The 24499-nt window shown below is 47.2% G+C and overlaps 7 protein-coding genes across 7 annotated transcripts; 3 read left to right on the forward strand and 4 right to left on the reverse strand.

The window, feature by feature from the left end:
- Positions 1 to 622: 622 nt before the first annotated feature.
- On the forward strand, positions 623 to 1618 carry BDR25DRAFT_313098 (uncharacterized protein; the record flags this gene model as incomplete). Its single annotated transcript, XM_033691357.1, has 1 exon — positions 623 to 1618. The coding sequence occupies one exon, from the start codon at positions 623 to 625 to the stop codon at positions 1616 to 1618; it is 996 nt and encodes a 331-aa protein (XP_033549434.1).
- A 1769-nt stretch (positions 1619 to 3387) lies between these two features.
- Positions 3388 to 4803, reverse strand: BDR25DRAFT_313099 (uncharacterized protein; the record flags this gene model as incomplete). Its single annotated transcript, XM_033691358.1, has 3 exons — positions 3388 to 3531; positions 3652 to 4625; positions 4737 to 4803. The coding sequence occupies 3 exons, from the start codon at positions 4801 to 4803 to the stop codon at positions 3388 to 3390; spliced, it is 1185 nt and encodes a 394-aa protein (XP_033549435.1).
- Positions 4804 to 6487: 1684 nt separating this feature from the next.
- BDR25DRAFT_341949 (sugar transporter) lies at positions 6488 to 8382 on the reverse strand (the record flags this gene model as incomplete). Its single annotated transcript, XM_033693657.1, has 5 exons — positions 8133 to 8382; positions 7706 to 8085; positions 7258 to 7655; positions 6773 to 7208; positions 6488 to 6706 (listed from the first exon to the last, which is right to left on the reverse strand). Exons 1-5 carry the CDS (start codon positions 8341 to 8343, stop codon positions 6488 to 6490), a joined length of 1644 nt encoding a protein of 547 aa, XP_033549436.1. The 5' UTR covers positions 8344 to 8382.
- Positions 8383 to 8680: 298 nt separating this feature from the next.
- BDR25DRAFT_366596 (glycoside hydrolase) lies at positions 8681 to 11416 on the forward strand (the record flags this gene model as incomplete). Its single annotated transcript, XM_033696964.1, has 1 exon — positions 8681 to 11416. Exon 1 carries the CDS (start codon positions 8798 to 8800, stop codon positions 11414 to 11416), a length of 2619 nt encoding a protein of 872 aa, XP_033549437.1. The 5' UTR covers positions 8681 to 8797.
- A 3066-nt stretch (positions 11417 to 14482) lies between these two features.
- On the reverse strand, positions 14483 to 16504 carry BDR25DRAFT_259061 (uncharacterized protein). Its single transcript, XM_033686564.1, has 6 exons — positions 16091 to 16504; positions 15935 to 16042; positions 15284 to 15871; positions 15216 to 15231; positions 14872 to 15166; positions 14483 to 14812 (listed from the first exon to the last, which is right to left on the reverse strand). Exons 1-6 carry the CDS (start codon positions 16247 to 16249, stop codon positions 14611 to 14613), a joined length of 1368 nt encoding a protein of 455 aa, XP_033549438.1. The 5' UTR covers positions 16250 to 16504; the 3' UTR covers positions 14483 to 14610.
- A 4355-nt stretch (positions 16505 to 20859) lies between these two features.
- BDR25DRAFT_366598 (uncharacterized protein) lies at positions 20860 to 22314 on the forward strand (the record flags this gene model as incomplete). Its single annotated transcript, XM_033696965.1, has 4 exons — positions 20860 to 20969; positions 21056 to 21417; positions 21557 to 21579; positions 21759 to 22314. The coding sequence occupies 4 exons, from the start codon at positions 20860 to 20862 to the stop codon at positions 21942 to 21944; spliced, it is 681 nt and encodes a 226-aa protein (XP_033549439.1). The 3' UTR covers positions 21945 to 22314.
- A 1192-nt stretch (positions 22315 to 23506) lies between these two features.
- On the reverse strand, positions 23507 to 24118 carry BDR25DRAFT_204076 (HET-domain-containing protein; the record flags this gene model as incomplete). The annotated part of the gene is made up of 1 exon (XM_033684430.1): positions 23507 to 24118. A coding segment is annotated over one exon (612 nt), but the record flags the coding sequence as incomplete, so codon positions are not given.
- Positions 24119 to 24499: the final 381 nt, after the last annotated feature.

Below are 24499 nucleotides of genomic sequence, written 5' to 3' on the forward strand. Positions count from 1 at the left end.
TCAAGATGAGAGTTTCCGATATATCTCTGATAATGCCTTGACACACGGAGTGCTTTGAGTACAATTTGGTCGTTACACAAAAACCCCCTTGGGGCTTACTATGCAGGAGCCATCTTACCGTCCCCTCAATGATCCTTCTGCTCTGGGAACGAAGGATCAAACAATACACCTCGAGCACAGCTGCAGCTTGACATCATGAGTGCGTACAACCTCAAACGCATAATCTAGTTGCTAGCAAAGAGGAATCGTAATTCCGGTCTCTGAGTCCGTTGGGTTTCAATCTTCCTTGATGAGAACTCTAAGTGGCTCATCACGTCTCTAGGGAAAGCGAACAGAATGTGAATGGGCCTTGCAATCCTACCCATTGCAACATGGACCAAGAGAATCGTATCCACCCCTGGGCTGAGTTTCTAATTACCTAGTTTCTAAATTCAGCAAACAATGTTTCGCTTAGGATTCGTCTTCGCTCTTTAACTAGGTATAAAGCATCGCCTTCGACGTCCACATCAAAGCCCAATGCACATCAGGACTTCCTTCGTGCTCTCCATATTCAGTTGCCTACAAACCGCTTCTCCTATTCACATTGCTTTACATCTTCTGTTTCTGAAGAATTCTTTCCACCATGCTTTCCTCAAATCTCATTAGCATTGCGTTCGCTCTTTTGGCAGGAGTACAGGCCATTCCTATGCCTCAGGACTCTTCTCTCCCTCCTACCGCACTCCCTCCTCCCCCCGTACAGTCTATTCCAGTATTTACTGGAGGACCGTCAGCAGCTCCGCCGCCATTGTCAATCCCCACCGAGGAACCAACTTCAGTTTTCATACCAGTCGGCTCAACCCCACCTTCCATTGCCGACCCTTCCACGCCTGCCTTCACAGCGTTACCGTCGCTATTCACAACCCCTGTATTCGACCCATCAACAATTGCTGTTGTTGAGCCGTCACAGATTGTCTCTTCGATTTTAATATTTACACCGTCAACCCCGATCGCGGTAACTACTCCGATTACAGTGCCTGAAACCTCTATCCTCATATCGCCTGTATTCAATCCGTCGACACCTCCTATCGTTGAGCCTTCAGCTCCAGTTTTTTCAGCAGAACCCTCGTTGCTCAATTCGATCGTTGATCCATCGGTTCCCACCCTTGAGCCCCAAGCAGAGTCCACTCCAGTTGTCATTTTACCATCATTCACTCCTATTGTGGGACCTTCAACTCCAGTGATTGTCTTACCTTCCTTCACATCTATTGTGGAGCCATCAACCCCGGTAGTTGTTCTTCCATCCTTCACTCCTATTGTGGAACCCTCAACTCCAGTGGTTATCCTACAGCCCTCTACTCTTACCGTAGAGCCATCCTCTGTAGTCGTTGTCGTACCGTCATTTACGCCAATTGTAGAGCCTACACTCTCTATCGTCGATCCCTCATCCGCTCTAGTCATTCCACCCTTTACCCCAATCATCGACCCATCGTCTGCCCCCATTGCGTTGCCCTCTTTCGCGCCCACTGTGGACCCCTCGTCGGCCCCAATTGTGGTGCCTACCTTTGTCTCAATTCCTGTGGAGGCCACATCCGTCATTTTGCCTAAGTCTACTGTTATTCCAAGCTTTTTTAGAGCATAGGGACTCGTTCGACGATGCATGGGTATTCTAGTCTCAAGGACGGAGAATTCTAAGGAAACCAGCGAAGCATCGGAGCTTTGAGTCATCAGTCCTAATATTCTGCATTCTATTTCGGCGCTAGTGTGTGGTGTTTCCTTGTTTTCTCGTACCATATATTTTATTCACTATGCCATGGAATGTTTGCGCACGATTAAATTGATCGCCCTAAGGCCTTTGAAACAATTTCTAGCAAAAAGATATACCTATTTCAGAGCGCAAAGTGAACTGTACCAAGATTTCGTTAATGTAAACGCCTCTTAAGCTGGCGCTATTTCAGGGAGCATTCAATTTACCAGCTTGGTACGTTGCGGAGGCCCACAACCTTTGAGGCTTTGACCCACTCGTGTGAGCCCTCTCCCGGAAGTATAGCCATCAACTGGTCAATCAGTATTCTTCAAGCATTTCTCTAGCGGCTACCGGCTTGATGTTAAGGAACATTTTGTTCCATGAACCCTGACTTGAAATTTGGCTGGTCCCATCTGCTGTCCAAGGCTCAAAAATAGAAAGGACGCATTGCAACGACGTCCTACAGTAACGAGCGTAGAGGGTCTAGTGTCTGGGAAGCTCTGTTATTTAAATTTATTCAGCTTCTCTACTAGATCATACGAGAAAGTAAATATACGACTTCAGATACAACATGTAGTCCGGCTCTCATACAAGGGAACTACCTTCAATTCCCTCTGCCAGTCTAACAAACTCGTTCCAGGTAACCCTGTCACCACATATCCACATTTTTCCGGCCACTAATCAAGGTCAAGGGAAGCAACAAGAAATCTGATTACGTCAAAATCATAAGTGAGCGTGACTACTGTCACCAGGAATCGCATCCACATTATCTTTAGTATCGATAGCAATAAAATCTAACAATGGGTAAGATTTTATTTTGGAATGGCGCAGCCAAGTGACATGAAGTTCAGCACTTCGTCCTAGATAAGATGAACTTCTTCAGTTCGTCGATCGATCTAAGGTAGTGTTTGAATGACGGTAATATTTTGATAAAATTGCGAATGGGAGTTACAGATCCGAGATGTCTCTAGAGAAGTATGTTTTTACTTACTCCCAATGATAAGAAATAGCGAAGGACTTAGATATGAAGCGCTTCCTCTCTGCGGAAAATTCTATAGTCTTCATGAGATTGATTCGGGATTCACCTAGCAACTCGCCCGTGACGTCAAAAGTACGGATAATGGTATAGATTCGGGTTTCTCCTACGATTGCCTTAAGCGCTTCGATACACCCGTAGCCAATCCCAATGCATGGTATATCAACTGTCTCGCTAGTTCTAGGCGTCTTCCCAAATATCAGCTTCGCTAATTTCGAGAATAAGGCTGTTTCAGAATTTGAGACTAGGAATGGAAGCCTATTGGCTTGTGTTCCCTTCCCTTTGAGGACTTCAATAATTGTTTGACTAACATCGCTAGTCCCTCTAGCAATTCTTACATGGAATATATCGGTACGTATCTGTGGTTTGGTTATAGAGGAATTCCCCTTGAATTGGGTTTATTATTATTGGTAGAAGAGCTAAGGATTCTACGGATTCTGTGGATCCAGAGCGGGAAGCTGAAATTTGGTGAATGTAGAACCGGTATCAGGGAAGGTAGCAGACCGAATGGAAACATTCCCTCCAATGTATTTTGTTCTGTATATACGCTGTGGTCCAGCCAATTGCAGAACCCGGGTAGCCACATCGTGCCGAACATCTGAGAAGTAGAGCACTCTCGCTCTGTGACTCAAGTCGAAGTGATTGCAGCAGTCTCTGTAACGGTGATCTGCGGCATCGTCGGTGTTGCCGACCATCCCTCCGTGAACCTTGGATCACCCGCGAGTGTTGTAATAGGGATCCATGTCGCAGCTGCAGCTGCAGCCGGATGTATCTACACTAACTGTCAGCAAATTCTGAGCTGAAGCCACAGTATCCCTACTTCCTATCCCCTCTGCCCTCGTCCTCACTAGTGAGGTTGCAAGCCTTAGAGAAAAAAAAGAAACAAACCTACCTCACACTTCGCATACCCTGGGTCCTTCTTCGCAGCCTCCCCCACAAAATGCGTCGGCAATGCCAACACCGGATTCCAATGAAATGGATCCACAGTCGGCGTCGTGCATTTCGTATATAAGACGTCGATACACCCGCTGATCAAATCACTCCACTGGCAGCTCGTTTGAATTGCACAACTACTCGTCGTGGTAACCGGCCAATTTAAACTTGAAAGATTGAATGGCCTTGGATCCCTGTACAGTGGTCTCCTCGCGCCTTTCACTCTCGTGACGGTAGATATCGGCCACGGCGGGATTGAAAGTGTGACTGAAGTGAGCATTGAGCCGCAGCCGGTGAAGATGTGTGTTGGTTGCCCGTGGTATCGACCGTAAAGGAATGGAAAAGATATGTATACCGAGGGTGATGTTGCGGTGAAGCCATCGATGACTTTCGTGAGAGGTGATTTTGGAACAGATGGAGGAGGGGTAGGTTGAGCTGCTGATGCTAGAGTCGTTGTTTGAGAACATAGCGGAGATGAGGCAATGGTCGGCCAATAGTATATTTTGACACTTTCAGCAGTGATGCTGCATGGGCCAATGGGATCCGCTGAGCAGGGCTGGTACGTTGTGCATGGGAATGGAAAGCTTGCACTCGGTGTTGCTGTGAATAACGAACTCCAGCCGGATATTGCTACCTCGCACTCATTCTCTTTAACCCTACAACTAGGTGTCGGGCTAGTCATGGTCGACCAGGTCGTGTACGTTGTCGTCGGAAACCATTCTGTCACATAGGCGCTGTGCTGGCGAGAGAGAAGCCGAGGGATGCTATCGCAGAACGTGGATGTCGGGACTGAAGGGAAGACCGACCATATTTCCGTTGATGTTAACGTAGTAGTGTACGACTTGGTGGCGAGCTGTGAAGACTCGGCCGAATAGAGGGCCCAATTGGCAAGACAATCGCGGACGCTAGGGTATTGAAGTAAAGCATTGTATGCTACAATTGTTAGCGTACGCAAGAGAAATGGGTGACAGGACGTCGGAATAATAAATCAAATGCGAGCAGATAATCCAAAGGACTTGAGAGGATAGGAAAACGCCAAATTACCATAGGATTGGAAGACGAAAAACGTTAGATAGCTTATCAGGATAGGAGACATATTCCGTTGAACCATGGTAGGACGGGGAGTCTTTGATGCAAGTTAGCTATACTTTTATTGGGGAGGCTGTAAATAATAAAAGGCTGACCAAAAGCGAAGCACAGAAGAGGTAAAGCATCCTCTTCCGCCAGGTATTTCTGATATTACCACCCGATCACGAACCCTAATAATGAAAAGGCCGTGTAGGACCGCCGGATAATGTTGTGGAGATGATTGGACGAATGATGGGGAAAAGAGATGTGAATACGAATGCACGAAAATTGAATTGCGATGTCACTCTCACTTAGCCTTGTTCTCTTGCAGGTGCTGCACAATATTCTGCGACCCTGAAGCTCTGCAAGTGAAAAGAGGGAAGGAAATAGAGGAAATTTAACTGCTAACTATGCTAGTGGCAAGATCGTGGAACCTGCGCTCGTGTAAGCCGCTCGATGGCAGCTCTCAAATGGAGTATATTACTGAAGTCACGCTGCGATAACTCTTTTATTGAGAAGGGACTCACACACCCTAGTTGCATCGAGAATCAGTCGTCCTTCGCAAGACAGTCCTTGCGCTCCACCAACCGTTCTCACCTTTTCTCTAGTGACAGAACAACGTCCTTCACAAGTTTTTCTTGAAATCGGGTTTTTCTTAATTAACCCAGGCCAGCCATCATCGTCATGTTTACCACCCAAACATCTGCCCATTTACGGATGAAAACGTTCAAAAACTGTACCAATTTCCCTGAAGTGATAAGGCTAACAAGTCTATATAAAATTTTCACAGGCTCTTTAGCCACGGCTATATTCTAAGAGCAGCCGAAAAATCTGCTCCATTGCATAATTTGTAAGCCGTGCCTACTGTTTACCTAGTCTAAGTCTATAAGCAAGGGTGCCTACCTTGACTGACTATGGTATGGCTGTTGAGTCACAGGTCCTCACACGGCCTAGAGCCTAGGTCATTGAAGGAACGAGATAACTTGTTCACCGTAGGATATAATGTAAAATCGGGGAATTAATGGCGATAGGACATGTGAGGTGTTGAGCTTCAAGATTGCATTCTTGAATTTAGGAATGAAAGCTCTTGGTAGAGTGGTTTTGATTCAGATCGCAGAAGCGCCCCTGGAAGAAGCTACTCTGCATCGTTCTCGGCGTAGATAAGAACCATATATGTTCCTTATATTCTATAAATCGAGTAAGGCTAGAAAAACGGCGAAGTCTAGAAACAGGATGCTTACCAATTCAGGAAGGATTCAGAATCTAGAGTTCTCTCCGATCCCGAGTTGTGCTCCGCTGCTGTACCGGTTATTCTCTTGAGATATCTTTTTTCCTGGTGTCGCTAGGGAGTGCTTGCAGTGTTTATAGATCTGATATAGAGGGTTAAGGAAGAGAGGCTGTCGAGGCGTGTAGTAGGTGGCCGAAGTCATGTAGGTGAAGAAAATATCTAGGACTGCAGCCTACCCTGGTGGCGTTGAATAATTCGTCTGGGAGCCCGCTTCTAATAAAACATTGTATGCGAAAAAGTAATGAGAAGTAATATGAGAAGTTAAAGGGATGAGGCTCTAAGCATGAGTTCATTTGAATTATTGAATGGGTCATGCCAAATTGGCGCAGCTTAACCCAATCCTACAGCACTGAAAAAGGGTGAATATCTCTTCCATTCTGTTTCCCCTACGCAATCTTCAGCATCACGCAAGCTTACAGCAACCTCTCTCACCCGCCACTCAAACACCAACCTCCTCCTCAACCTTCCCATCTGTACCCAACACCGTCCTAATCTTAACCTTCTTCACGTCCGTACTTGCCTTCCTCGGGTTCTTTGCTTCAAATATTTCATCCATCTCCTCGAGCGTGAGTCCCTTCGTCTCGACGAAGAAGAAATACATGAAGAAGAACTCGAAGCAGTCCCAGAAGACAAAGAAGACATAGAACCAGTATCCGATCTAGGATTTGTCAGCATAAATTATTATGAAAGAGAACAGACGCATAGAGGAGGAGAGGCGACTTACGTTTGTTAGCGCGATAGGCGCAGCGAAGGTGTTGATAAAACCTGCACAGCCACCAGTAATCTTATAAGTTCCCATTCCTTTAGCTCGCATATCGTTTGCCATGACTTCAGCTGGATAGATCGGTTGCATGCTCGTGAATGCAAAAGCAAAGATGGCACCAAAGACGAAGATGAACGCAATGGACGCAGATGACGAAGCCTTGCTCCCAGTATTGACGTATCCGGCAGCTGTTCCTGCCGTAACGGAGAGCGAGACGATGAGTCCAGCGGTAGCCCCTAGCAACATCTTCCGACGCCCAATAACATCGTGCATCCTTGCGCCCACAGACGAAAATATGTAGCCTACAATAGCGTAAATGATGTTGAGAAGGAGCTTTGTATCAGCATCCTTAATCCCAACATTAGCCAGCAGATATGGCAGATAGTACGAAACAACACTACGAAGTGTTAGAAGCGATATAGCGCTCTTCAGTCTTAACAGCCTACTTGTTCCCTGAAAATTGTCCGAACCATGCAAAGGTCATATTCAACATGGTTCTGTACCGTCTCGCCCTCGTCTTGAACAAGACTCTCAAGTTGAAGAAATTGCGCCAATTAGTGACAGGGTCCCGTTGGAGGGAGTCGATCATCTCGGCCATTTCCAGATTGACGAGAGGATGGTCTGGGTCGCCATTGGCGTGATATTTGACGAGGAATGCGCGGGCTTCTTCATGCCGGTCTTTACCTACGAGCCAACGGGGTGACTCGGGGAAGGAGAGAATTACAAGAGAGACGAAGGCGGGGCAAACCATTTGGAGCCAAAGGGGGAGGCGCCAGTCGATGTTGCCCTTGTGAGAAAGATGCTTGTGGGCCCCATAGACGGATGAAGTGGCTAGAATTGAGCCCTGTTGCTTCTCATCAGTAAATGCCCGTTATGGGGAGCTTTTTCACTTACAAAGTAGTAAAAAGTGTTGTACAATCCGGCGAGCGTCCCTCGATACTGTGGTGGTGCGACCTCGACTAGATAAAGCGGGCTTGCAGAGCAAGCACACGTTGCAAAGAAGCTCAGCAAAAATCTGCCTCCAATGAACGTTGGCAGCGTCTGCGCAGTTGCCGTTACAATTGCGCCCACAATGACACCAATTGTACCAATGAAGATGAACCATTTGCGGCCTAGCCAGTCGGCGATCCAGACGAACAGCGCAGCGCACATCTGGCCAATTTGGAAGATGGAGAAAACAATACCAGTGGACGTCGTGCCTTTGCTAGGCAAATTGTAATAGTTCGTGTAGTTTTCCAAGACGTTGATGGAGCCCATAAGGGAGCTGTCAAAACCTTCAACCCATCAGCAGCACATGATACCTAAGTCGAAGAACACTTACCACTCATTGTCGAGTTCAGAAAGCATACCGTACACAGCAAATAAAGCATCAAATGTCCCTTCCCCCAGGGATTCGGCTTATGCTTCACCATAATCGCCGCAAATGTCGGGTTGACTCCAAACGTCTCCCCCTCCTCAAGGATCTTCCTCCCATCCTCAGTCAATTCCTTCTCGCTCATATGCCTCGCATTCGTCGCAACTTTTTCAGCCATTATTCTTCTTTCTCAAAATCGTGGAGGTCGTGAATCTGGAGATGCGGGGTCAACGAATTCTTTAGTCTGACAAACGCCCACTTCTATCCTCCTTTGCAACCAGGTCCTCGGTACCTCACTCATCCTTTATAGGCAAGTCACGTCACATCTTATCATTGCACAGTTGGATGCGTGGGTGTCGGAAACCTTTTGCCCGAGAAGAAGGGTTGAGTGTTAGTCTAAAATTGATGATCGTTGCCCCACAGAGAGCACACCCCGCATTGGACCCTGGTAGAGTTTGGTTGCGTGCATCCTGGACGACAAGATCGCCGTTAAAACACCGAACGGCTTCTGCGTACTGATTCAGCGCTGCGATTTTATCTTTGGAGGAAGGCGACTTTTGACTTCTTCAACCGATACTTCAAGTTGAGGCTTTTGACTACGTTGCTGGCTGTCAGTCGAGGAAACGGTCACCATGGCTCCTATATCGTCCAGCTATACGCCCCTCACGAATAATTGGACTTTCAAGCAGGGCAGTCTCTCCTCCAACAATTCTTACCTCCCTGCAAACCCTGCTCCTACAGAAATCTACTTGGACCTTCTCAAAAATGGGATCATCGCGGACCCCTTCAAAGACATGAACGAGCTTTCCGTCCGCTGGATAGCCGACGAGACATGGACGTATCGCACCACTTTTCCCACGCCTCCAAATCATGGAAAGCCTAGCGTAATCACGGAAGTGAGGTTCGAGGGACTAGATACGTTTGCTTCGGTTTACTTAAACGGGAAGTTGATTCTGGAGAGCGAGAACATGTTTGTCACACATCGCATTAATGTTACCTCGGCACTCAAGACGAATGCAGAAGAAGAGAATGTACTAGAAATTGTGTTCGAGTCAGCTAGGAAGAAGGGGCTAGAGTTGATTGATCAGCATCCAGAGCACAGGTTTATTGTGCATCAGACGGAGATATCGAGAGGGCCAGTTAGGAAAGCTCAGTATCATTGGGGATGGGATTGGGGTCCCATATTACTTACTTGTGGGCCTTGGAAGCCAGTATTGCTTGAGACGTATACTGCCCGGATTGAGGATGTGTGGGTAGCGTACGAGCTTAGTGGTGGCTTGAAGAAGGTTCAAGGGAAAATATATGCGCGAGTAGAGGGCGCGAAGGGACATGTGGATTTTGAGATTAAGAAGCCAAACGACATCCTTTCCAAGCTGGAAGGTAAAGGCGTAGATGGAGTCTACTCCGCTGACTTCGATCTCGATGTTGATCTCTGGTGGCCTCGCGGATACGGTTCCCAAACACTCTACACCGTCTCCGCGATGCTCACCTCGGAAGACAAAACCATCCTGGACCAGTCTTCCAAAATGATTGGTTTCCGCAAAGTCGAACTCATTCAAGAAAAAGACTCCGTTGGTCAATCCTTCTACTTCCGTATCAACAATACCGACATCTTTGCGGGAGGCTCATGTTGGATCCCCACCGACTCGTTCCTCACCCGAGTCGACCCTGAGATCTACCGTAACTGGATAAAGTTAGCCGTAGAAGGAAACCAGATCATGATTAGGATTTGGGGCGGTGGTATATACGAAGCTGGTGCATTCTACGAATCTTGCGACGAGTTTGGATTGTTGGTTTGGCAGGACTTCATGTTTGCCTGTGCTAATTATCCTGCGTATCCTGAGTATGTAAAGTCTGTGGAAGAAGAAGCAAGACAGAATGTACGGAGACTTCGAAACCATCCTTCAATCGTGATATGGGCCGGCAACAACGAGGACTATCAAATCGTCGAGCGGTACGGTCTCGAGTACCGTTATAAAGAAGACAAGGATCCGCAATCGTGGCTTAAGACTGATTTCCCCGCACGGTATTTGTACGAGTATCTACTCCCAAAAGTAGTCGATGACGAAGCAAAAGGTGTTCCTTATCATCCTAGCTCCCCTTTCGGCAACGGTGTCAGCACTGTCTTAAAAGTCGATCCAACAGTCGGCGATGTCCACCAATGGAATGTCTGGCATGGTGACATGAAACCATACCAAGTGCTTCCGCACATGGGTGGTCGCTTTGTTTCCGAGTTCGGCATGGAAGCCTATCCGCACCTTGAAACTACCGAAAAATCCATCACTCGTGAGGCAGATAGATACCCTGGATCCATGGCAATGGACTTCAGAAACAAGGCAATTTGCCATGAACGACGTCTCGTTTCCTATGTCACGGAGAATTTCCAGATCAAGTACGACCTCCCAGGCTTCACATATCTAACGCAGGTGATGCAAGCAGATGCCATAGCATGGGCATACAAATCATGGCGTCGGCAGTGGGGTACCCCGGGAAAGCGACAATGTGGAGGTGTTCTCGTATGGCAGTTGAATGACTGCTGGCCGACGATGTCATGGGCGGTGGTGGATTACTATTTGGTTCCAAAGCCTGCGTACTACGCGATAAAGCGTGCGATGGCGCCAGTCACGATAGGTGTATCCAGGAAGTTTCACAATTGGACAATGCGACCAGCGGATGACTTGTGGAAGAGGGATACTTCGCACATCGACATGCGACAGATCTGGGAGGACATCCAATTCGATGTATGGGTTGCAAGCAGTCTGGTGGAAAACTTGAAGGGAAAGATAGTAGTGAAGTTCGTCTCTGTCCTTACCGGGAGGGAGGTTCACGAGAGGCTTGCCGAAAACGTGAGTATCGATACCAACGGAACAACGGAAGTATTTCGAAACAAGAAAGTCGACACCGTGAAGCTCCAAGACCCAAATTGTCCTTTCGATACTTACAAAGCAGATCCATTCGTCATCCACGTCTCACTCTTGGTTGATGGCCAAGAAGTCGCAACTGATACGTCTTGGCCCGATCCCATCAAGTACCTCACCTTCCCTGACAGGGGCATCGATTTTCACTATTCAAGCGATCGATCAATTATAACTGTGTCAGCGTCCAAACCAGTGAAGGGATTTGTCTTGACCGAAAAGCAGGGTGTAAGGCTGAGTGATAATGGCATTGATATCATGCCTGGCGAGTCAAAGACCGTTGTCGTCGAAGACGGTGACATTGGTGCCCTAGAGTGGAGGCATGTTGGTATGTGAAGTTACGACCTATAGATAAATAGCAGGTATTGGTTTCAAAACAGGAAAATTAGGCCATGATTCTATGATCAAACACTTACCTCCAGAGCGCTCATATGAAGTTTTCATAGCCCCCAGAAGAAATCTAGTGTGCTAATTCTTTTCGTAAGAGTTAAACAACCCCTGAATTCACCTTGCGCCATGGCGTTGTCCCTGCAAAGATCGTTGGGCAAGCCTTGCACATCACGTGACTTACAGCCCCAGCTCCTGATGTTCATTCGGTTCCTATACGATTGGACTGGACTGCAGAAGTGGAAACCCCATGGCGTAGTCTGAAGACCTCTTGGAGAGCTCCCGTTCGTGGGCCCGCATTTGGAGATGTTGTGTTGGGCCAGTGGCGGCCCACCATAGGCAGGAAGCCTATAGCTTGGATAAGGACTGAGCTCCAGCCTTGCCACAATGAAAGGCCTAAAAGAGGATGTATCACAAACTTGACAGGTATAATCATCCTCGTCCTCTATTTCCTATAGCCCTTTTCTTAGGTTTCCATGTCCTTCGAGTAAATCTCGCAGTGACGCAAAACACCTCCAAGTGAATCCACAACTACGGCAATCAAAAACCATGGAATAGGGAACAATTCACTAGGCCGTCCAAATATCAACCGTATTAGCCGGTTAAAGACGCGAGGGACGTGATGTAATTTAAGCTGATACAAACCCTGGGATATCGAGCCATGGTACAAACCTAAAATAGCAAGGGAATGGCACGTTAAGAAGCCTAGGATTGGATCCTGGTGATAAATCGTTGTCGGCTAGTGCTAAATATGACCGTATCCCACTAAGTAGCAGCTCCGAAGACAAGAGCCCGACCCCCAAATCCCCCTGGCTACCCACCTCTGAATGTGCGACCGTTCATTCTCCAAAGTGGCGCCTCATCGCTACTCTTGTGTTCAACCCCCTGGCTACCCACCTCTGAATGTGCGACCGTTCATTCTCCAAAGTGGTGCCTCATCGCTACTCTTGTGTTCAACCCCCTGGCACCAGCCTGCTCCTAGCATACTATAATCACTAGCGCTAGTACCACACCTCCTATATAGACGTCTATTGTGAAGCTAGGAGAAGCACCAGAGGCATGAGGAGCTGGATTGATTGCTAAAAGAGTGTACTTAAGGATCTATATATATGCAAGAAAAAGGGGTAAGTCTTGGCAACATGCGATTATTGTAACATGTGGCTATTGTGTGTGCTATGCGTGAGAGCTAAATGTGAGAGCCATGGGTGACTACTGCAAACATCTATTTGCAGTACGGATCTGCCAAACATTGTTGGAGCAATCACTAAGGTTCTGGGGCGAAGCATAACTTACGCATTCTGTCGGCTCACCCGTATATCGTAATGGCAGACAAAGTTGGAGAGGAGAGTGTTAGCCTAGGTAAAAGCCCAAGGAATGTTGCCTCAACATTCTTGTTACCCATTGATTCCCTGGCTTACGCTGTAATAAAATGGTATTGGCTTCGCATCGCACCTCTATACAAAGCGGGTTCCTCACTTTTGTCGTCAGTCTTACTGCTGGATTTCTATCATCTGTCCAAATAGACAACGGTTGGGCCGTCACAGTCCACCCGATCTCGACCGTCGTTCTGATTGTGATATATCCAATGAGCTAAGCGATGACACTCCAAATGTTATGTTTCCTCGAACGCTAGTGTGATGGTCTGAAGTGGAGCCCGACAACAATGGCAGACTAATTAGCGTTGTTCCATGATTCGAATGTGCTACCAGACTTCGAGCTGTTAGAATACAATGGGAAGAAGCGCGGCGATCAGCTCCTTTATGGTTAGTCATATTGCCTCGGCTACTAGGAAAAGGGTTGTAACAGGGAAATCGTTTATAGAATCGGATGTACGGCGTCTGCTGATGGTACGTCAGCACATCCACAGCCTCGACCAAATAGGACATTCCTAGCACCTCAGTGAATGAATGTATAGCCGCTGCTTTCCTATTCCAGACAAAAGAGAAGCCAAGGTCGAGTCTTGACCTAACTCGGAATTAGGAAACGAGCAGTCAACATCTGCAACAGCGTAACAATTCGTGCTCTGTACACAGTAATCCCCTTCTATTCCGCAAATGTCAGCAATTGTACTCTAATTCCCGAAAACATTACTACGAGTTGTCGATGTATTCCCCTCTAGACGTAATAAATTGGTTTCTAGTCATACTTTTTGCATTGTTAGCCTGTGTCATTGGCACTTTCTAGAAGAGTTGAGAAGGGCGGCTTCAGCATGAGTAATAACTAGCATCGTGTGGTCAGACTTCCTGACTCCAATTCCACTGCACCACACCTTCCAGTGCCAAGCGTAAATATACCTCAGATGTCTCGGCACCATGGTTGATAGGGGATATTGGATTATTTCGTCCAAACGCAGCCAATATCCTCGGCCTGAGCATCTTCGTCTTTTATAAAGTTTTCGTTTTCTCCGTATCGCTTTTCGTCACCCGTGTAATGGGAAGAATTAATCTCGGGCCTCCGCTTCAGCCAACTGTTTGCGGATATATACTGGAAAGATGCATCCGAATCTGACAGTCTGCTTCTAAACTACTTGTGGGAAATACCTGGAGCGTCCACCATACAGGCTATGAAGAACGGCGATTAGAAGGTTGCGTAGTTCTCCTTTCTCAATCTACTCAGCCTAATATTCCCTATGTTAGTTGGAGGTCCCTTCATTATAACTGATACCAGGGCTCGAATTACGTTTTTGCCGAAGCGTTGCAGACGAGCTCAGCTTTGAATATCTCGGGCAAGTATTTCGAGCAAGGATATTTAGAATCTAGATTGTTTCGACCAGAGGAGCGGTTCCAGTCAGGGATTTTTCGCAGGAGGGGATGGGAAGAAGCACTTCGGCATTGATTACAAGTAGATTGGCGACGCTGGAAACAAGAGAGTGCACATTGCAAAAGTTAGGACAATGAAGAAGAAAGGCAACGAGTACTTACTGAGTAAGGAGAGAGGTGAAATTGTATGAAGTGTCGGAAGTCGTAGTATGTTGCTTAATTGGTTTGATATTACTGTGCAATATGATTATTGGCTGTAGATGTACTGCATACATGGAATACATGTTGAGGTGGCTACATGTTCTCAACCCATTTAGCGTGACAACAGACATCGTCAGCCGATCAAGGGGCGGAGCGACTAAATACCTACAGTTCATTCACCCCCTACAAGACATGGCCAGACTCTTCATCACTGGATTCCTCGTCCGAATCTACACTGACCCTCTGGTCGCCCACTTTCCAGAATGAAGTTGGACCGGCAGGACCGTGGGGGTTGTAGTCCTTATCGAACCATGTGCCGATGACACCTCGCTTGGAGTTTGGCCCACCGACTTGGATTCCTTCGCTGCGCCATCTCTCCTCTCCGCTACATATCAGTTAGTAATAATAAGTTCTCGAGGCCAGCATGGAAAAAGTGCAACTTACCCGTAAAATACGGATATCGTGGTCCATCGCACTTCGCTTTCTGGAGTGAGTCTTACGGTACCTCGAATCCTCGAGTTTGCATTCGGATCCCAAGATGCGTCAACAGAGCGTGAGGTCCCTGTGAAGTGGACAACTGGGAGGTCTTGATTATCAAATCGTCCTGGAGGTTCGACCTTGGTAACTTTAAAGCGCATAATGATATGGCGGATGGCTTCATCGGTATTTATCGGCTCCCTTGGTTGGTCCGATAGAACTTGGTCAGATCCGAAGTTGTACGCATATAGATCAGTGTAATCTAAGTTTTGTCAGGTGCTGTCCCCTACCAAATGTTAAAGATGATTTACCAAGGAAACACACGATCTATTTCCAAGTCAGCAATTAAATCTTAAAACGATTCTGGATTCCCGCTTACTCGTAGCCAAATTCCAGAAATATTGTAAGGATCCCTAAGCTCAAGCGGAATATCGGGTTCCATTGGCGTACCAGGAGGATAAAAATCTGCCAAGGGATTCTTAGAGATACCTCCAAAGGGGGTGCACCATACGGGCTTGAACCGATGAACCAAGCGCTGGCAGCATGTCCCTGAATTGTACCCCAGGTCAATCATGAGAGCTTCGAGCATCTCCCAGTCCACCTTCATAGATCCATCTTCGCGGAATGGACCCCAGCAAGTATTGTCAGTGTAGTTTCGGAGATCGTACACCCGAGATCGGGCATATGGGTGGGTGGACAGTGACCGTCTTCCGAGGGGGCCAAGGGGGACCCCGTAGAGACAGTGGAGCTTGGCGCTCAGTTGCTGGTCTTCTTCATCGTCTGCCGCTTGCTGTAGCTGAGTACCTGCTCGTTGATATAACGAGGATCTATACATAAACGCATTCAAATTCCGCGAATTTGCGAATAACTTAGTCAGCTGTATTTTGCTTAGCGAGTCGCACTCATTGCTGGATGCAGAACAGATTAGTCTCTCGACCGTTGTCGCAACAAACTTGAAGTGGTTTCGCTGGTCGTGTTAGTTCTACCAGAGTTATTCGCATGAGTAAACTATACTCTGTGTTTAGCTTACCTTCACATCCATATTTTCCGATCGAAGAATTTGCTGACACTTGACTAACTTCTGCAACTCTGAAATCCAGTCCGGATCCGGATCTGACGGGCTGCTCCTTGGATCATCCTACTCTATAATCAGCGGGATCGACTAATGAACTGACACTATACACACAAAATTCCGAAGGTAGTGGGCTTTAAACAAGCGTTTATTATCTTTGATAAAGGTATTGAATCCCCATGACGTTCTAGCACACGCGGCTAGGTCTTCCGGGCCGACCTCTTCGAGGATACGCATCAAGACATCATAGCAAAGATCGAGGAGCTCCGTCATCTCAAGAATCAGATTGTAGGTGTGTCGGTTATGCGCACGACGAAGGTTGATGCTGCTGTGTTGAATGGCAAAGCTCAAATGTCGTCGTTTGAGGTGGGGTTTCGGAGATAAAGGACGATACCGATTGGAGGGTGTAGCCTCATCGCATCATGGAGATTGCGGAATGGAGTCGTCCCTCGACATATTGAAGGCATGGAGACTCAGTATAGGAGAATACGAATCATTAATTGTGCTAATCGACGCGAGTCGTCATTGAAACGGGAAAAAATCCTTGGTCCTGTGTTTTCGCGTTAACGTTGAGACGCCCTCTGCTCGGACTTATGTCAGCAAGGGGCGCGGTTAAATTACATCATTCCCTTAGAACCCGAGGATATGCCTAATGATTCCAAGGATAATCTATAACCTAGATAGACCTAGATTCTTTGTCACTAGCCGCCTATTTTTCTGGCCGGGCTACTCTGGGAATCCACCCACAGACACACTAGAAGATCCGGTAAACCAATGATTTCACAGAATTGGATGATGACCACAGACAATGACTCAAACCTAGGGACAGAGTATGAGAATAGAAATATCAAAGGACTTTGAGAGACCATATACAGGGGGTGGGGGCTTGGGTTGTCCTGTTATGGTTTCCCAAAAGCCTCAAACAGTCCTTGAACGGTCGTGCGTACGAGTGTCGTTGTCATACATCTGCGTTCGTCTTGTGCGTTCGTCTTGTGTTTTCTTCTTGCCATTCTCGAAAGGCCCGTGTAAGATTTGGGGTGGGATACTGCTGGTATATCTGAGCTCGGGTTGCGTTTCTTCCAGCCATTCTCGAAAGGCTCGTGTAAGATACGGGGTGAGATTTTGCTAATATTAGGAAGGGGAATAGCTCGCACTCCGGCTAATAGAACGAGAGCAGTAGTGCTAGACAGTGGGATAACGCATAATGTACCAAGGGGGAGAATAAAGTCTCGGAATTTGAGTATAAGACCAAACTGCAGTAGAAGGAAGAACTTGTTGACTGACATTTATTAGTGCGGTCTAAAAAATGAGCCCAAGAAGCCGGTGGAGGGTGACTTAAGGTAGCAGAAGTATGAAACTCAGGATCGAAATTAGGGGAAATAAATTCAATAATGTACTTTGTAAAGTGTTGTAAGCAATATCATCCGAAAACACGCCCTCTTCATCCACTCCGTAAAGATACGGAAGAATGATGCCGTGTTCTCTGGAAAGTATGACTTACTAATCATATCTGAGATGGCGTAGCGGAACCTCCAGGCTAGTTCGGAAAATCTACCAGCGAAAAGTGCAAGATGGTTTTTAAGCGGAAGGTTCAAGTGAGAGCAAAGACACGGGAATGGAGAGTATCCAAGATTCGATGCAACCGACCGTGTTCGTTGTGCCAAATCTAGCTAAAAATGTTTCAGGTTTTGCTGCATTCAAATTCAAAGCAAGGAACAATTTTAAGGAATAGGTCCAGAAATTACGAATGCCCTTAATAAGAGCAGATCATATTATGGTGGATAGACAGTGCAAGAGACAAAGAGGGAAAAAATAAAAGCTAAAATATTTAAGGGTGAACATCGAGATTTCCGCTCATATAACATAAAACACAATTGGGGGGGGGGGGGGGCAACCTGGCGGATCTAAGGACGTGGTAAGAGAAATGAATAGGGCATGCGTCAGAGTTTGGCATTTATTCGGCGTCTTGATCACCAGTTAGTGCACCTAGCAGTTCTATAAATACTATTTATGTAAAGTAACAGTCTCTTCTTTTGCATTTGTTCTTATTTTACATTTGTTCTTAGGTTTAACAGCATCGACGAGAGCACGTACCAAGCGAAGTGCTTGCAATTCTCATGTTCTGGGTTTCGCTCTACCGTTGGCTATTACCGGAACTTCATGAGGGTGGACACTCCTGCTGTGAAATGCAAAAATAACTTCAACAGGGAACCTCGTAACCGCATACGTCAGTCAACTCTGCTTTCTCTAGCGGAGAACTCACTTCTCTTTACACATGACAAGGAGAGAGATGTAAATATAGGACAACACCATGCACTTTTAATGATGGCTAGTCGTAGATATCCTCGGACATGCCCTTAGGGACCTGGGCATTTAAGGGAAATTGGATGGAGGCCTGAAAAACGTCCCTACAAACGTGATTACTTCTACATTGGAGGGCAATATGTCAACATCACCATTCGTGTTCACAGTCACCCCTAGAACAATTCCTTCCATTAATATAGGCCAGGTTAGTGTCGACTCCACGAATGAATACACGGTTAGTCAAATATACCTTGAGAAACTCATGCCCTTGTACCCCACCTGGCCACACCCTTTGGTCTTTGTTCATGGTGCCACACAAATAGCGACGAATTACCTCAATAAACCTAGTGGCTTTCCACGCTGGACTTCATACTTCCTCTCCAAAGGCTACAACGCCTACCTCTCCGACCAGCCCGAGCGAGCCCGAAGTCCATGGGTCCCGACATCGATTTAATGCTCCTTCTTTGGACCTAAGATATCGAACACTACTTTGCCGCTACTGCAAACCATTCGCTCTAGCCACAGGCATAGTTGCACACACAGTGGCCTGGGGGGGGAAGAAAGGCGATTCGGTGTTCAGCAATTTCTATGCTGGGCAGATCCAGTTCCAGATTGATACCCAACGGAGCGAGGAACTCAATACCCTAGCTTACTGGGGGCTGCTATATAAGGCCGTAGAACAAGTGTTTCTAACCTCAAATTTTTCAGTCCCAGCCATACGGGCAGCAGATTGGCGATAAAAGGCTGAATCAACTCCGCGCATGACCGTGGAACTTGCTGGCCCACCTTTTGTCGAATTTGCACCCGCCCCTAGTACCATTCGGGCATTCGGGCAGCTGACCTTTCCATCCCATATGGCCCAGCTGTGGGTGTGGAGGGAACAAATCTTAGCACTGTAGCGATTCTAGCCCGAGACTCTAGTTCTACCGAATGCATATTGCAGAAATAGGCGGCGAAGATGTTAGCGGATTTAAGCAAGATCCCGGTTACCATATCAACCGGAGAGGGAAGTTATCATATGCCGTATGAGTACTGTATAGCGGAGTATCTGAGGCAAGCTAGCGCAAAGTTGAATTATGTGCAGTTGGGGGATGTGGGAGTGCATGGGAATGGGCACATTATTTTTTGGAAAGAACAATTTGGGAAATTGAGAAGAGGATTCTTGAGTGGTTGCAGACACATTGAGAGCAAAGGAAATGGACGAGAAGGACGGTGGTGGCATGGACGGCTCCTGTCACAGACGTCAAGTTCTTGGTTCGCATACTGCAAGGCATTGGACGGGCCCAGTTGATGGCCCTACTATCAGGTGACATCCGTATTGTTCAAGAAGGCGAAAATAGATCTGTGAAAGATTGAAGAGGCAACTTAGTGGGATGTGGCTTGTCGGATATATTGGAAGTGTCCTTGCAAGCTTCGGATTCACCGTCCAAGCCCCGCACAAAGCAGAGCCAGCTTGGTTCATAGACAACGTAGTGGCAGTGAAGTTACAGCATATGCCGTGGGCTGATCGCCTCGACGAGAGATTTGATCGCCAGGTGAGGCGGAGGTCGTGCAGTCAGTGGAGCTAAGCGAAAAGTATGCGTTTTCTATCCTAAATTTGATTACGAGCCGTTCCGCGTAGCTCCCAATCCAGCTTCGTTAGGCTAGTCGTCGCTAATAATGTTCGAATTCAGGATACCGAATTTGTTAGGCTTGTCCAGCTTCTCCTCGGGCTTAAATTGCTGTCCCAAAATGGGGAACATCGCTCTCAAAGGTTGCGCTCAGCTGGCTGAAGCCAAGCGGCAAGTGATAGACAATAAGAGATTCGAATCGCCCACGATGGGGAAAAAGTGGATTATAGAGGATCTACGATGCATTAAAGAGCTGTTCAGCTTATAGCAGGTTGGGCGTCGCCTTTCTTTGCTGTATTCGCACATGCACGCATCTTGACTCAGCTCGGGCTAACAAGGGCGAAGTTTGCAACTCTACACCAACATATGCGAGACTGAAATGCATTCACCACCGGCTCAGGTGGCTGGCTGGTAGAATTATTGAGAAGGATTTTCGACATGATAGCGGGAGAAAGAAGGCCTGCATGGAGCGTTTTCTCTAATCATAGAGAAGGAACTTAAGAAGCATTGGGGCACAACTAATTTAACTAAAACAAGATCAAAGACGCAGCAGCGGTAGACGAAGGTATCCCTCATTTCCATATCATGGTTTCTTGTATTTTTGAGGATTGACTAAGTTTAGCCGAATCCAATGACATCAAGACCAATGAAGTCCAGCTCCTCTCCAAAGAGCGTGAAAACGCTTTGAGAACTTTGGATTTCGGCACTCTCAATGCGCTTGATGGAAAAAAAAAAAAAAATTCAAGAATGAGCTTTCGCCCATCCGCTCTACCATCGAAGACCAAGGCGAGAATGCTTTCAATATCATCACAGACTAGAATGGGCGGGAGATCCAGATATGGCGTAATAAAGATGCTATGTTCTGGGTCCATGTGAAGCAGGACGAAACTGCTAAGCAAGCGGCGCCTGCTGACCAGCGGGAGAAGACGGTATTCAATCCTACAGTTGAGGTCGGAACAATGACCAAAAATGGAGGGCAGTCGATCATTTCCTTTGTCGTGGTGGAAGGATCATATTGATGATATCACGATCCAAACTTTTGCGGCGGGGGTTGGAGCGGTTGTAGAGCATAAGATCTTGTCCGCGCTGACTTAGAAGACAGATGATGCCATTGCGATTGCAACAGCTAGTGCTGAGAGGGTAATGGGCCTGCTGCACTGGACAGGGCACGTGATAACGGGACAAAGCTACAGATTGATGCAGCAATCAGGGCACTCAAAGAGGCAGAAAAGAAGGTCGATAAGGCCTGGCTCAAGAATTTGCCCAAGTCAAAGGCAGTAGAGAAAATTTTGTCCGTAGCGGCAAGGTTTCCCAAGATCTCAGCCTTCTTAGGAGGCACCATCGTCTCAGTCCTAGTCTCGCCGGGACTTGAGGTGGCCAATTACTTAGTTAAAAAAGACGACTGGATCCGAGTGCAAGTGTACAACTTCGACAAGAGAGACTGGACGATCGATGATTGGTATCACGACAATGGAATCATCGCCGGTGGCTCAGCATGGGAGGTTAAAACCATCCCAGCGGGAAAGCGTGAGTGCATCAAGGACCCCCCCAGTATTTATGTCAAATGAACTGCTAACATGTTTTGCAGAGGAGGTTGAGACGTATGGGGCACCAAAATGGTGAAGTGGAATGCCATCAACAGTGTCACCTACTACTTTCAAAATAGTGAGCACACCTAAACATGCGTTGGTAAGACTTACCATACCTACAAATGACAGGCTTTAAGATCACGTATGGTGTTGGGATTCGCCCTTCGCGCCAAAACAACAGACGGCAAAGCAGATACGTGACCAAATCATAGGGACACTGCTATGCCAGAACTTAACTTTCATGCAGGGGTTTCGATAGTATATATCTGCAAATTCTAGACGTCCAATCGTCTAACTATCCGGTCCGAGTATCCAACCTCCATCAAGGATTTTTACGACGATGAGAAAAATTGGCCGCATGGCCGCCCACAGACTGTTAAGTGTGAGGTTACGACACTAGATGGGTCCAAAGTAAATGTGACTAGGAGCACCAAGGAATTAGCCGGAGTTTCGGGTCATATCTAGAAGTTCTACGTATTGATTGGGGTCTGATCTGCATGCAGAATTCGAATGAGTTTGTAGAGCTAGGGCTTCAGCGAATAGGCGAATGCTAGGGCTCTCAAGAAATATTCCTAGAGTAGCAGCAATGTATAGAACAGGCACCTATTATTCGATGGATTCTAGCCTTGTCATGCAGAAGTCCTTCGTTCTGTTATGTAGCGGTTTCAAGCCATTGAACAGTTACCCCCTAGTTTCATCATACGTAAATCAAATCCACAAGCCTTAACGAGGGCAGCAGGCTCCAAACACGCTTTTGCGCGTCACTCAACCTCTAGTACCACTTTCTAATATGCCAACAATGAGATGCCCTTTCCCCCACAGTGATTGAGGCGATGACCCGGGTCTGCTCTAAACAACTGTAGTAGTAAGCAATTTATCATCATTAAACACCCTCTAACAAAATTTTAGAGGGTAAGAAGACATGTTACACGCTACTACCTCGTTCACACAAACCAAAATGTCTTATACTCCGGCCGAACCATCGTCCACAGTTTATGAAAGTCGTCCATGGAAACAATCAGCCTCGCATACCCGGCTCTAGAAAACGAATTTGAGAGGTGTCTTTCAGGCGAGAGAAAGATCATGTCCAGTGTTACGACAAGGGAATCTGCCACCAGAGCTGACACGAGCAGAAAATCGCCGAATAGGATAACACTGGAAGGCAGAGGTAGCACGGGGCTTATTTCAAAGGCGAATTCGCTATGATAGTTGGGCCAAGATTTGAGCCAGTATTTCCCTTCCTTATAGATGGATTGGTGTCTTGAGCACTTGCAAATGCCGAAGGGGGAGAGATCGAAGTCATGAACGACATTAGAGGGTGGGTCTTCTGGTACCATTGATTTCGACAGCGGAAATTTGAGCACGATACCGGAGATTTCGAGCGAAGTGTCAAGCTGGACGCAGTTGTGATCCGATTCCGGCTTTGTCGATGCTGGATCTGAGGGTAGCTTTGGTAGAGTCTCCATGAAGAGCTTAGTTACATTTTCGTAGAGTTCAGCGCGGCGAGTTGGCTCCTTTGCTGTGGTCACCTCAGTCGGTTCAGACAGATTCATGGCTTTACCAAGATAAACAACCCGCATAGGGGCCATAATCGAGTCCCGTAAGCGTCTAGTGTCGAGGGTGGTGATCTTAACACCTCCCTGTAGCTCCCAACCAGCCCAGCTCCAGCTAGGAAATTGGCTCGGGGCCCGTCGCCGGACTTGGCGTAACTCGTTCGAGCCAGGAAGCAGTTGTTTCCAAACTAAACATTGCTGGAAATTCTCCAAGGGTAAGCCAAACAAAAATCCCTCGTGAAATAGTTTTCCTTGTAGTTGACCTAACAGGCCAGAGACAGCTTTCAAAGCATCGTCGTCTTTTGTCATCCTTCGGCTAGTGTACTCGGCAATAAGGTGATTGTAGACTGAGAGTTTGCGGAAGTACGGAGATAGCCCGTCGAGCAACGGAGTAGGTGAATCTAGTGGATTAATAAGTGGCCGGAATAGAGACCTGTTGTCCTCCTGTCCGTATGACGCAAATTTTCCAAGATCTTCGGAGCACTGCATCCCATTGCAGACGAAATGCACCTGATGTTCTGTAAACACGATGCATCGACTCGACATGAGGCCTTCTTGGTATGTCCACGCGCGTGTCATCCACACCGATCTTTTTAATTCCTCTTCTAGGCTGGGATGTTTAGAGACTAGCCGGTGTTCTCCAAAGTGAGCCTCAATTTGCGGCGTCCTCTTCGGTTGCTGTTCGACGCCGTGAATACCGCTATTCGCGGTTGCACCGCCGAGAGCGATGATAGTAGAATAAGCTCCCCGGTAGATTCTCCCCATCAATAGTATTTGCTCGTGCTTGTCGACAGCATTACTTTGGTCGATGCAAACTGAATCAACCCATAGATACCGATGACCTAATGATCGAACAACTATCATGGCATGCTCAATAGTCAAAGGGAGAGCTCCTGGCAGCGAGCCAAATTCTGAGACCTTCGGCTGCTCAGATTTACCCCAGACGTAACTCAGCGCCAAGTATTCGTCATTCATAGGCAAAGGTTGAACCGTTCGCTCGTATACATCGATGACGCGAATTGCTTCCAAACCTGCAGGTCGTGCTGGTTTGCACCCGAGGTGACGCAAAGTACAACAGCCAAGCCATGATTTAATGGACCCGTAGTCGGGATTCAGCCCAACGATGTTGACTCTAGGCAGTCGAATATGCCAGAGGCTGTGCCCCTGGGCCTTTCGTGAGGAAGTAACCCCAAATTGAACATCGTTGCAGCGGTCAATCCCAACAAAGCAAATGTTGGGTCCTTTAGTTTCGAAGCGAAATGTCTGAGGCAGCTCCATATTTCGTTCATGTGTCCAGTTAACATGTGTGGCCATGAATGATTCGCTGTGGGCAGTCCACATTTCGTCGAACCAACAAAGATCGCATTGAGCTACATCATGCGGATCGAAAAGAATACGATGAAGGAAGGCTGCGGAACCATAAGTCGCATCAGGCTTTATACTTTTCTCTTTAGGGTGTCTTTTAGC

This window comes from Lindgomyces ingoldianus, assembly GCF_010093535.1.
Source record: "Lindgomyces ingoldianus strain ATCC 200398 unplaced genomic scaffold BDR25scaffold_11, whole genome shotgun sequence".
In the NCBI taxonomy this organism is placed as follows: domain Eukaryota; kingdom Fungi; phylum Ascomycota; class Dothideomycetes; order Pleosporales; family Lindgomycetaceae; genus Lindgomyces; species Lindgomyces ingoldianus.